The sequence below is a fragment of the Aulostomus chinensis genome, chromosome 12 (assembly GCF_037954235.1).
Source record: "Aulostomus chinensis isolate RoL2024-O1b breed Wild chromosome 12, RoL_Achi_v1.0, whole genome shotgun sequence".
NCBI classification, from domain to species: domain Eukaryota; kingdom Metazoa; phylum Chordata; class Actinopteri; order Syngnathiformes; family Aulostomidae; genus Aulostomus; species Aulostomus chinensis.
In genome coordinates, this window is record NC_141331.1 from 3,320,360 (window position 1) to 3,333,212 (window position 12,853).

General features: G+C 49.8%; 1 protein-coding gene and 1 non-coding gene across 3 annotated transcripts in view; both read right to left on the bottom strand.

Moving 5' to 3' along the window:
- Positions 1–519: 519 nt before the first annotated feature.
- trnas-aga (transfer RNA serine (anticodon AGA)) lies at positions 520–601 on the bottom strand. The gene has a single exon. It is a non-coding gene; the product is annotated as a tRNA-Ser (tRNA).
- A 3,541-nt stretch (positions 602–4,142) lies between these two features.
- Positions 4,143–12,853, bottom strand: part of tmeff2a (transmembrane protein with EGF-like and two follistatin-like domains 2a) — a 109,256-nt gene continuing 100,545 nt past the window's right edge. Inside the window, exons 9-10 of one of the 2 annotated variants that reach the window (XM_086219681.1) lie at positions 7,100–7,258; positions 4,143–4,773 (exon numbers count right to left, since the gene is read on the bottom strand). In XM_086219681.1, coding sequence (XP_086075807.1) covers positions 4,677–4,773; positions 7,100–7,258 — 256 coding nt within the window. In that variant the 3' untranslated portion in view covers positions 4,143–4,676. The remainder of the gene's footprint in view (positions 4,774–7,099; positions 7,259–12,853) is intronic. The other variant, XM_086219682.1, reaches the window with a different exon arrangement.

Below are 12,853 nucleotides of genomic sequence, written 5' to 3' on the forward strand. Positions count from 1 at the left end.
ATGAGGCAAAAGTGAAGAAAGAATTTGGTGTTTTATGAAGTATTAATATCAATAACACGCTGTAAATGTTTTCTGTTACACAGTGTTGAGGTTTCGTTTAAACGCAGAGGTTTAGGAACCCAATATAGACTTGGAACCTTCAACTCAATACTGGACAGCAGCATATTTAATAACTGCCATGTTCCAGCGGCCGAAAAGCTCACGCTGTATTTCCATGCCATTGTATAACACGGTTACTTGTTATTGTTCATTTTTGTACCTTTGCTTTGTGTTTGCTATCATCTTGACCGGTAATGTGGGACTAATAAAGGATTTTGTCCTCTGACTAAATACTGACTCACACTGCACTCACTTGGAATGTGGTAGAAATATAAGGGGAAATCGTACTTCACTTGCATTTTGAGGTAGAAATACAAGCATTATTGCCCCCTGAATGAGGGAGATAGTAAAGTTTATGTAAAGTCCAACGGCGCTGACGAGGACCAACACACGTGAGGTCGCAGCTCCCGAAAAGTGAAACGTTGTCGGCAGGATTCGAACCTGCGCGGGGAGACCCCAATGGATTTCTAGTCCATCGCCTTAACCACTCGGCCACGACAACTGGCGTGTGCTAATAGTGAAATATTATAGAAATTAAACATCAATGACTGAATCCCAACGCGAAGAACCCTCGTTCGGACCAGACTCTCCCACCTGAACACTTTATTGCTCTTATAAACTCTGTAAAGACGCTGTTGGTGACGTCGGAGCCTCCCACGGTTGAGGTGAACGCAGCACCATCTGGTGGCGGTTACGAGCCACTGCGCATTAGTCATAAAACTGCGTCATCACTGTCTGTGTAGGTTCTCATTCATCCAGGTCATCGTAGATCGAAGCGAAGTAAAATCTGGTCAACTGGACGTAAGTTTACCTTGAAGACGTTTCACCTCTCATCCGAGAGGCTTCTTCAGTTCTAGTGAAGAGTGTGGAAACTCCAGCTTATAAACCTGTGTGGGAGTGGTCAGTGCTATTGTGGTGGAAACGACCCTCCCGAGACTCACCTGGCCTCCCCAAAACCTATACATGGAAGAGGTGGAACAGAGGGCCCTGACTTCCTTCAGTGGACCCTCCCCCACCCACTGGTTCCGATACGTTGATGACACCTGGGTGAAGATCAAGGTTCAGGAGGTGCAACCGTTTACAGCACACATCAACTCGGTAGACGTCAACATCAAGTTCACCAGAGAGGATGTGGAAGACAAGCATCTGCCCTTTTTGGACTGTGACGTCTACGTTCAAGAGGACAGGAGCCTGAGGGTGGATGTGTACAGGAAACCCACCCACACTGACCAATACTTGCTTTTTGACTCTCACCATCCTCTGGAGCACAAGTTAGGTGTCATCAGGACGCTGCAACACCGAGCGGAGACCATCCCCACCAGCGTCCAAGGCCGGAAAAAAGAACAGCAGCATCTGAAAAGAGCACTTAAAACTTGTGGCTTCCCAGACTGGACCTTTGTAAAATCCTCTTCCAGGTCCAGAAAGGAGGAGAGCTCCAGGAGGAGGGAAGATGAAGAAGGCAGGAGAAAAAACATAGTGATCCCCTATGTGGCAGGGGTTTCTGAGAAATTAAGGAGAATCTATAATAAGCACCGCATCCCTGTGTCTTTTAAACCAGACAACACTCTGAGACAAAGACTGGTTCACCCCAAAGATCCCACCCCTCACAGCCAGAAAAGCAATCTGGTATACGCTGTCAGATGCAGTGAGGCCTGCACGGATCTCTACATAGGGGAAACCAAACAGCCCCTCAACAAGCGCATGGCCCAACATAGAAGAGCCAACTCTGGAGGACAGGACTCAGCGGTTTTCCTCCACCTCAAGGAGGAAAGCCACTCCTTCCAGGACGACCATGTCCAAATCCTGGACAGAGAGGACAGATGGTTTGAAAGAGGAGTTAAAGAAGCCATCCACGTCAGGATAGAGAAACCATCTTTGAACAGAGGAGGTGGACTGCGACATTTCCTTTCACCTATTTACAACCAAGTCCTTTCAAAGCTTCCCCAAAGAGTTCAGCTGAAAGACCCATGTGGAACGGCTGCTGCCAGCACAGCCCATTAGCATCTGAGTGGTCGGTGAAACTCCCTAACGACCACCCCTGAAACTCCCTGACACCGCACAACGACTGTCGTTTGGGGAGGCCAGGTGAGTCTCGGGAGGGTCGTTTCCACCACAATAGCACTGACCACGCCCACATAGGTTTATAAGCTGGAGTTTCCACACTCTTCACTAGAACTGAAGAAGCCTCTCGGATGAGAGGTGAAACGTCTTCATGATAAACTTACGTCCAGTTGACCAGATTTTACTTCGCTTCGATCTGCGTCATCATTCCATCATTCACTCGTGAATCAACAAATTCAAAAAAAAAAAAGGGGGGGGGGGCAGGTTTAAGTGTGTTGCTCTTATTTGTGACTGGTCTCTTCTTCTGGATTCACCTTTGAAGAACAGTCTTGGTCCGACAGTCCCAAAAGCTGGTTCGTGACCCCGAGGGGGGTCGCTGGTCATTTTTATTTGGTTGATGAGTGCAGTTACGCCTGAATCAGACAAACTGTATTCAAACTGTCTGCTCCTTTACTAAAGATATGAAATGAAGTAGAACCAGCATTAAAATGGTCAGGAATGTTAAATTACACACAAATGAATTCTTCTCATGATCTTGTAACCAGCGTTGTAAGGGTTGTTGATCTTGTTTGAAGTCAAAACTGAAGCAGTTCATCTTTAACCAGACCTGCGGTGACCAGACCTGCGGTGACCAGACCTGCGGTGACAAGCCTGCGGTGACCAGACCTGTGGTGACCAGACCTGCGGTGACAAGCCTGCGGTGACCAGACCTGTGGTGACCAGACCTGCGGTGACCAGACCTGTGGTGACCAGGCCTGCGGTGACCAGACCTGCGGTGACAAGCCTGCGGTGACCAGACCTGCGGTGACCTGACCTGTGGTGACAAGCCTGCGGTGACCAGACCTGCGGTGACAAGCCTGCGGTGACCAGACCTGCGGTGACAAGCCTGCGGTGACCAGACCTGCGGTGACAAGCCTGCGGTGACCAGACCTGCGGTGACCTGACCTGTGGTGACAAGCCTGCGGTGACCAGACCTGCAGTGACAAGCCTGCGGTGACCAGACCTGCGGTGACAAGCCTGCGGTGACCAGACCTGCGGTGACAAGCCTGCGGTGACCAGACCTGCGGTGACCTGACCTGTGGTGACAAGCCTGCGGTGACCAGACCTGCAGTGACAAGCCTGCGGTGACCAGACCTGCGGTGACAAGCCTGCGGTGACCAGACCTGCGGTGACCTGACCTGCGGTGACAAGCCTGCGGTGACCAGACCTGCGGTGACAAGCCTGCGGTGACCAGACCTGCGGTGACAAGCCTGCGGTGACCAGACCTGCGGTGACCTGACCTGCGGTGACAAGCCTGCGGTGACCAGACCTGCGGTGACCAGACCTGCGGTGACCAGACCTGCGGTGACAAGCCTGCGGTGACCAGACCTGCGGTGACAAGCCTGCGGTGACCAGACCTGCGGCTCTTTTGGAGCCTATTAAGCCTCCTGACCAATCAAATTCCAGAAAACTGACGGTGACGGCTCATGGCCGCCCCCTGTAGGCTCATGGATAAACACCTACTGCATGTGTTCTGCCTTCAAACACTCAGGATTCCTACTCCATCTGTTTAATTGCATATTTTATTTTTCTTTATTTGTTGTCGGGCTATTTTTTGAATCTTTTTTTCCAGTTTGCCTTTAATTAACGATGGCAAAATATGAATTTATTCGGTTTTTTTTTCAGCGCAGAATCATCCGGATGACCTGCTCGTTGTTAAGTGTGTGTTCATGCACACATGTGAAGTGATGGCGGGCGTGAGGGTGACACAATTCAAACACACAGATTTTTACATTTCGTGATATAAATTATTTATTTACATTTACAGAAAAATGACCCCATCAAGACAACGTAGTAATAACTATTGGAAATAGAACCCAGATACAGTAGCTGACGTCATCGTCACAACCAAAGGGAGAGCGCTATCGTAACATTGTGCCCTCAGTCAAAGGTCTCCTATAACACAAGGTGCAAGGCATCACGTGTACCCCTCCCCCACCCGCCCCCCACGACCCCCCCCCCTTCCACAACAATTGACACAAACCTCATTTAAAGCCCGTTACCCTGCTTTGCACTACCCCGGTTTGCTTGGACCCCCTCATCTACAAACGACACCGGCTAGCCCGCCGCTACCAAAGCTCACACATCTAATTTACTCACGCACGCACGCACGCACGCACACACACACACACACACACACACACACATTCAGGATTCTCAACATCCCCCCAGAGTACTCATAGTTCAGTCTCTCAGAAAAACCTCGGGCTGAAGGTGACACGTTGGCAACTGATGACAACTTTATGCGCGTGCGAGTCTGGACTGGAGCGCCGGCTCGGTCCGTGCCGCTCCATCGTCCCGCCGGCACGTTCTTGAAGTTTGTACTGGAAAAGAAGGCCAGTAGTGAGGGGAGGCGGATCCTAATTTTCTGGGTTGCTCTACAAGGGGGAGGCGGGGAAGGAGGGAGGGGGGGACATTTAAACGCCACAGCACCGCTCCGTAAAGTCGAGGGGGGATTTTGTCCGATGTGCCTGGGCTCAGATGAGCCGGGTTGAGGCGCGCATGGTGTTCTCTGAACTGAAGTGGACATTGTTCTGCTTCTGCCGGTTGATCCTGTTGGTCCGCGGGCACTTCCTGTTGCAGGGGTGACAGACAAGGAAGAATATTTGTTAGGAGAAGTATGTTCAAGCCGATAAATGCCTTGAAAAACAAAGCCTCCAACTAAAAAGTGGTGATGTCACAGCTGGAGCTGATGAGCATCATGCCTGCACTGGATGTTCCTTCATTAGTTAAACGCAGACTCTGCTGCCTCTTAAGTAAACACTCACTGGTGCCGCGCCAGTGTTTACATCCCGGATGGAAAATAGTCCCAAAGAACCTGTCAAATGTTCTGCTGTCAGAGGGCAGAGGGGCAACGTGAGGGTTTCTCTGATGAGAATGAGAAGTCATGCATCTCCGGACATTTGTCTTGAACTGGCAGCGACCAAGAAACGACACAAGCACATACGGACGCCAGGCAGGTGTCCATTTTGATACAGAGTCTGAAAAATCACATCAGAAAAGGTTGGACACTGCAAACTTTGACAAACAAAAGTTACTTCATGTTCATTTTTACACGTCGCCATTCGGTGCAGTCTTCCTGTTTCATTACAGACTTCAGTTTCATGAAGACAAACCTCAACGTACATCTCTGACGGTCGACCGCTTGCATGCTTGGCTGAGCGTCTTGTGTGGAGCAAGATGAGAGCTAATTTTTAAAGTTAGCATCTCCATGAGCTAATTTGTAGTCCCAAGGGAGAGTTAGCATCTCCATGAGCTAATTTGTAGTCCCAAGGGAGAGTTAGCATCTCCATGAGCTAATTTTGTAGTCCAATGGGAGGTTAGCATCTCCATGAGCTAATTTGTAGTCCAATGGGAAGTTAGCATCTCCATGAGCTAATTTGTAGTCCCAAGGGAGAGTTAGCATCTCCATTAGCTAATTTTGTAGTCCAATGGGAAGTTAGCATCTCCATAAACAAATTTGTAGTCCCAAGGGAGAGTTAGCATCTCATGAGCTAATTTTGTAGTCCAATGGGAAGTTAGCATCTCCATGAGCTAATTTTGTAGTCCAACAGGAAGATAGTTGCTCCAACACTCTGAAATTGACAAGTTTGGTATGAACAGATTTACTTAATTCCTCGACACGAAGCGTTCAAATACCTAAAGCTTATTCCTTATTTCAGGCGTTCGACCTCAAAGCTGACTGACTTTGGAACCAGGGATCGTCTTCCTGCGCTCTTCTATTGTGAGAAGCAGAAATGACTTTAACGTTTGTGACGCATCATAAACAAACATGCAGTGCAGGCGGGCGAGTGGGCGGCAGATCATGCAGACGACCTTTAACACCGCCGCTCCTTTGCCCCCCTGCTGAACCGCCAGGCTTTGTGATAAGTGGCCGGCACCAGCGGCGTCCGTGAAACACAAACTGTCTGTTTGGGACGTGAGTGTGTCACTGAGATGTGTGTGTGAGTGTGTGAGCCGACTGAAGAGTATTTTACTTTCCGCTCTAAATGGATGTTGCCGGGCAGCATTAACGCCACAGTGGCTGCGTTCACACTTACATTCGCTGTCTTTATCTTCCCTCCGTAGCCTCTCAGCAGCCCCTTCACCACAGCCTCCTCAGCTCAGAGGAGCAGTTCTGACTCGGCCCAAACTCTTTTAAAATCTTTTATGAAATGCTGTAAATTGCTGAGGTCAGCTGGAGGCAGAGGCGCTGCAGGTTATATGCTGTTTATACTGTGTGAGTGTGTGTGTGTGTGTTGAGGGGGTGCTGTACTGTGAATACTAATGTTTGCCTACACTGTGCTTCTGTGCTTTTACACATAATGATGCTTGTTGGCTGGTCCGTCTTTGACGATGGGGTTTTAAACAGGACTCTGATTCTCAGACAGTTGACATGTCTGTAAGTGGGGTGTGAACATATGGGGGGGGGCACTCTGTTGCAGTCAATGTGCTGGGAAGCGTTTCAATCCTGTCAAATCTCCCACAGCTGAAATTATGTTAAGTAGTCCCAGTCTGGAGCCCAGAGTCGAGGCTCCAGCACTGGGACTTCAGGAGGAACTGACCATATTTGTGGTCAAAGGTCAAAGGTCGCAGTGGGAGGCCCACCAATTAGGATTGGCTGCTGGACCAAAGCTACATACAACACAACAACAGCTACTTAGACCCTGACCACCCCTTTCCAGCCTGACGCTTGGTTTGACCTGGTCGTGTTGGTTCGTGTGTTTCAGTGTTTCCAGTGTCCACAGGGAGGGAATGTCATGCCAGCCCGGCGACCTTTCAGGTTTTTCCTCCAGGCTCAGAACACCCCTTGTGACCCCTTCACCAACACAAGCGATCGAGTATCTGCTCCCAGCTGCAGTGGTTTGTACCAGTGTGTGTGTGTGCGCGCGCTTGTGTGTGTGTCTGCTACATGACTCACCTGGTAATGCAGAGCACCACCACACAGATGATGACCACCTGGAGTGCTCCGATGATAGAGGCGATGAGAACATAGTGCAGTTTGCCGGAGCCGGGAACCACATAGAGCACGTTGTACTCTTTGGTGTCACACTGGGGGCCACTGAAACCCGAGTGACAGCTGGGATCACACACACACACACACACACACACACACACACACACACACACACACACACACACACACACACACACAGAGGAGACAAAAGGGATGTTAGTGTTCCGTGTTTCTAATTGAATGGTTTGCCTGTTTGATGAAGATGTTGCGGTGGAACAGTACATCTGTGCGACAGCGTAGCAACGGCTTTTCGTTAGCGTGACTGTTGAGGTTGCTGGTGGGACGAGTGGCTGCGCAGGGAGAGAGAGAGGTGTGCTCAAACCAAGCAGCTAAATCTGAAAATACACTAAATGCAAGACACAGCTGGATCACAGCTGCTGCTATTAATGAGTGCACTGCTGTACTGTAGCTCACTAAAGCCCTGTTCAACCAGACGAAGAACACAAAAACACGCCATCTTCATCACCACAGGTATTTCTAGGCACCACTAATGATTGTAGACGCACTAATTGTCACTCTGTTGCCCATAAACACACTTGTCAATCACACTTCCAGCGTGGCGCTGCTGTTGAAGCTCAACCACAGTGTTTTCCTACGAGCTGCACGTTTGCTTCGTCTACCAGCAAACGTCGCTAGCAGGAACCTCTGGGAACATGTGGCTGAATGGTTATTTTAACCCAAACATTGTGTTTTACCAGCACCTCCCTCCCACTCGTGCACGCCACAGATGGAATGGTTCACCCATCAGCCCAGCAGAAGAGGCTAATTTATCCGTTCATCCACACGTGGATGGATGGAATATCTGAATGAGACACTAAAGAGTTAGCAAGACGTTAGCGGAAGCAGCAGCCTGCTTTTAGCTCACTTGTGGCCTGTCAGCTACTTTTGCTAGCACAGTGCCCACAGTATGTTTTGAAATCCGCACACACACACACACACACACCGAAGGCTACACACAGACAGCGAATCTAGCAATGCATGAATGCAGTCAAGCTCCAGGAGCTTTTGCTCCCAATTAAGTCTTAAAACACACGTCTACAGATGAGGACAAGGCCGACTCGTCTACTCGCAGCGGGTAAGAGCCGCTAGTTGAATGCAGCTGGGGTTTCTCACATCCGACACAAACCTCTGAGGGACGATGTTGGGGATCGAAACCTTAATCAGCATCACGACAAACCCCAGGGGAAAACGTGCGACAATTGTGAGAAGCCACTTCTGTCGGCTGTTAAACTCTGATTACACAGTTGAAAGGTGCCGGCGCAGAGGAGGCGTCACCGGGTGGTAACTGCTGATGTCAGAGACGATTGGAACCACTGAACAGTGACGTGATCATCATGTGACCACAGCCGCACAGAGGTGGGTGATTAAGAGGTTTTCAGGAAGTGGCACTTATGACATGATCACAATTTTACGTTGTGGAAGACAGAAAAATATCAAAATACAGCAGAGAATAACAGCAATGACAGTGAGTGGGGGTTTCACCCCCCCACCAGGCGGCGATCAACAGTTTAGTTGTGGGATGAAGAGGTTTAGCCGTTTTCTCTTAAAAACCATCATCAAAGGGAGAGTGTCCACGGATGTTTTCACATCAAAAGTTCAGGGCAGATACAGTCTGAAAAAGGCAGAGACACACACACACACACACACACACACACACACACACAGAGACTAATTGAGACGATATTTGTCCTCAGAGACGAGCTAAAACAGTCCACCTTTTAATCTTTCTCTCTCTGCTTCTTTACCTGCTTCTGCTGTCTGTCTCTGGGGAGGTTGTTACCCACAAACACCTGCAGCCTTGTTTGGTGCTCACACACACAAACACAAACACACACACACACACACACACACACAGATGGAGATGAACATTGCAACCATGCTCTTTTCTGGGTCTGTGCTCACACACTCACACACACACACCACTTCTACAGAAGTCACAGCCGTTCCCTCTCTTTAGGATCCAGCCGGTAATGGCTGGCACCAGTAGGGGGCGGTAGAGGCCTTTGTCTCTGCTTGGCAGGAAGAAGGATGGGCTGAGACAAGAGCGAGGAGAGGGGGAGAGATAGAGAAAGATACCAAGACCCCCTGGCTGCTGCACTATCAGCCTGTAAATGATGGTGGACTTGAGTGGCACACTTGTACATATGCTGTGTGTGTGTGTGTGTGTGTGTGTGTGTGTGTGTTTGTAGGAAGGTTTAATACCATTTCTCATTGTGTGTCCATGTAAATACCTGCCTGTGCTCAAGTGTATGTTTGTGTACTTGAGTGAATAATGCATGTGCACGGCGTGTGTACTGTCGTCTGCACCCATGTCACCAGTGTTTTCAAACTATGTGTGTGTGTGTGTGTGTGTCTGAACTGGGTTTTGATTTAATGTGTGATGCTTTTTTTGTATTTCTGTACTTGCGAGGCCCAGCAATGACAAAATACTTCAAAGACGTTGCTCTGTTCTAGGATTTCAGCATCATTTAATCACCAGCTGGATGTTATTTTAGTTGCTTTTGTCTTATGTTTTTTTTCAGGTTGATAACCATGTTTTCAACAACGTAAAAGATTGTTTTAAGAATGCACGGACATCTCTCTACCAAAGTGTGTGCGCGTGTGTGTGTGAACCATTAATTCAATCAGCGTTGTTCTGCTCAGATCCAAGCAGCTCTCATAATTTTTCCTGCTTCCCTCTCCAGACGCTCTCTGTCCCTGCCAGCTGTACCATGAAGGTAAGAATCAGCGCTGTCACTTTTATTATTTTATTCATCTGTGGGCTGTAAAGTTCATATTCAAGCTGCAATCGTCTCCCGTGACTTCAGCCAAAAAGTGAATGTTTTTTGCCTTTCCAGTAATCACATGGAGATGTCTTGAGCTCACAAATTTGCCTCACTTCTTTGTGATTCCAGAATACAGGAAGAGCCAGCCACGTAGACACATAGCCACGCAGCCATGTAGCCACGCAGCTACGTAGACACATAGCCACGTAGCCATTCAGCCACGCAGCCATGTAGCCATTCAGCCACGCAGCCATGTAGCCATTCAGCCATGTAGCCACGCAGCCATTCAGCCATGTAGCCACATAGCCATGTAGCCACGCAGCCATGTAGCCACGCAGCCACGTAGACACATAGCCACGTAGCCATTCAGCCACGCAGCCATGTAGCCATTCAGCCACGCAGCCATGTAGCCATTCAGCCATGTAGCCACGCAGCCATTCAGCCATGTAGCCACATAGCCATGTAGCCACGCAGCCATGTAGCCACGCAGCCATGTAGCCACGCAGCCATTCAGCCACGCAGCCATGTAGCCACATAGCCATTCAGCCACGCAGCCATGTAGCCACGCAGCCATGTAGCCACGCAGCCATTCAGCCACGTAGCCATGTAGCCACGCAGCCATTCAACCACATAGCCACGTAGCCACGCAGCCACGTAGCCACGCAGCCATTCAGCCACGTAGCCACATAGCCACGTAGCCACGCAGCCACGTAGCCACGCAGCCACGTAGCCACGCAGCCATTCAGCCACGCAGCCATTCAGCCACGCAGCCATTCAGCCACGTAGCCATGTAGCCATGCAGCCATTCAGCCACATAGCCATGTAGCCACGCAGCCATGTAGCCACATAGCCATTCAGCCACTCAGCCATGTAGCCACGCAGCCATGTAGCCACGCATCCATTCAGCCACGTAGCCAAGCAGCCATTCAGCCACGTAGCCACATAGCCATGTAGCCACGCAGCCATGTAGCCACGCAGCCATGTAGCCACGCAGCCACGCAGCCATTCAGCCACGTAGCCATGTAGCCACGCAGCCATTCAGCCACGTAGCCACATAGCCATGTAGCCACGCAGCCACATAGCCACGCAGCCATGTAGCCATTCAGCCATGTAGCCATTCAGCCATTCAGCCACGTAGCCATGTATCCATGTAGCCACATAGCCATGGACATTTAGCTTGAAGCTAACAGGGTTTCCCTCAACAACAACAGCACAACTGAGTCTTCTTTATCCAGCCGAATGCTCAGTCACCTACGAATGCTTAAATCTGAGCTGAAACTGTAGCTGTGCCCCCTCTGGTTCACAGGAGCGCCCCCTGCTGGTGCTTTCAGTCAAACAACCTTGTTCACACTCACTCACAAACCAGCGTTGCAGCTCCAAGGTGCTGCTGCCTGGCGCCCGTGATTGATTGATCGGTTGATCTGGGGACGAGGTGTCGTAAGGCAATTAGTCGACAGGTTCCTGCCTTGAGGGGGTGTGACGTTTTTGCACCACTGCCCAACAACAACCAGGAGTGAGTTTTCGCCATTAGCGGCATCATCCAGTCTTACTCCGCTCAGGGAGCCTCGATGGACTCCCTCTGCTCCTGTAGATGGTCGGCAGGTTCTCATGTCAGCAGCGAGCGGCGTCAACGATTAGCACATCTCAACAACAGAGACGGCGTGAGCGCCTCATCCACCATCAACGTCTGACAGGATGGCTGCATCTCTATCGTGGGTTTGTGTTGATGGTTGTTGGTCCTTTAATTATTTACTGTAACAACTACATAAGGCCGTTTCTCTGGGACTGTAACCGCTCATCACCCCCCGGTTTTAAAGGTGTAACCCTCAGAAATATTCAAATATTCCTCCGTCTTAATGCAAATGGCTGCCTGATGAGTTTGTGCTGCTGAAGACTTTGATTTGCTGCTGGTGGTCAAACACCTCACAGCCAAGCGGGACTCCAGAAATGAGACTGGCGACGTCCCAGAGAGAGCATCTGTCCTCGCCCCTGCGGGTGTTGGCATGGGGGTGGGGGCTGCGAGAGCCATCTGAAAATAACCCCGACAGACAAACACACAAACAAACAAAAGCCTTTGGTATTAAGGGAGATGATGGAGGCTGTAGGGTTTTCCCAGGCTTTCTGACTCAGGCGGGTCACCTTTGTGCGGCCGGCTTGTTGAGAATGCTGGTTTTTGCAGATAAACAGACCCAGGAGAGACTAATTTACAGACACACGGCCCGGGCTGAGCTGCACTTCCACTCCTCTGCGAAAACAAACGCTCATGCATCACAACCTTGACTTTTTTTAAGGTTTCATTTTAGCATATATTTAAAAAAAAAATCACTATGACATTTTCACCTATGGATTTAAAATTTTTCATGTTTTCATTTTCTTCACTGAAAATAAACAAAAAAACAAACTTAATAAAGTTCAAGATCCCAGCAGCAGCAAAAGCAACAGATTCAGGCCAGAGCAAACGATCTACAGGTGCCAAAACAGCCGCCGCTGATACTGATCACCTGAGCCGGGGTTCCGTGTTGTTTTTGCGTAAGCAACGATGAACTCTGGTGTCAGAAGCGGTATCAGTCAGACTCATCAGCCCGGCTCCACAGATACCATCGCCACGCCATCAGACGGTGAAAGGAGATCATAATCTCATTAAGCAGTGAGAAATCCAACGTGGGATTAATTTGAAGCAGAGCAGCGGATCGCGTCGGTCCACGGGCCGAGCTTCTATTACGGTGCAGCAGAAGCCCCCCCCCCCTCCCCCCCAGAGCAGCGGTTGGTCCTCGTACAAGATAAACAAGCCTGATTACGAAATAAACGGCTCCACCGCTCGCCTGGCAATCGCTCCACTTTTCAGCTGATTGGTTGTCTTGCGCTGCACCCTGTCGTTGCCTGCAGATTAGAG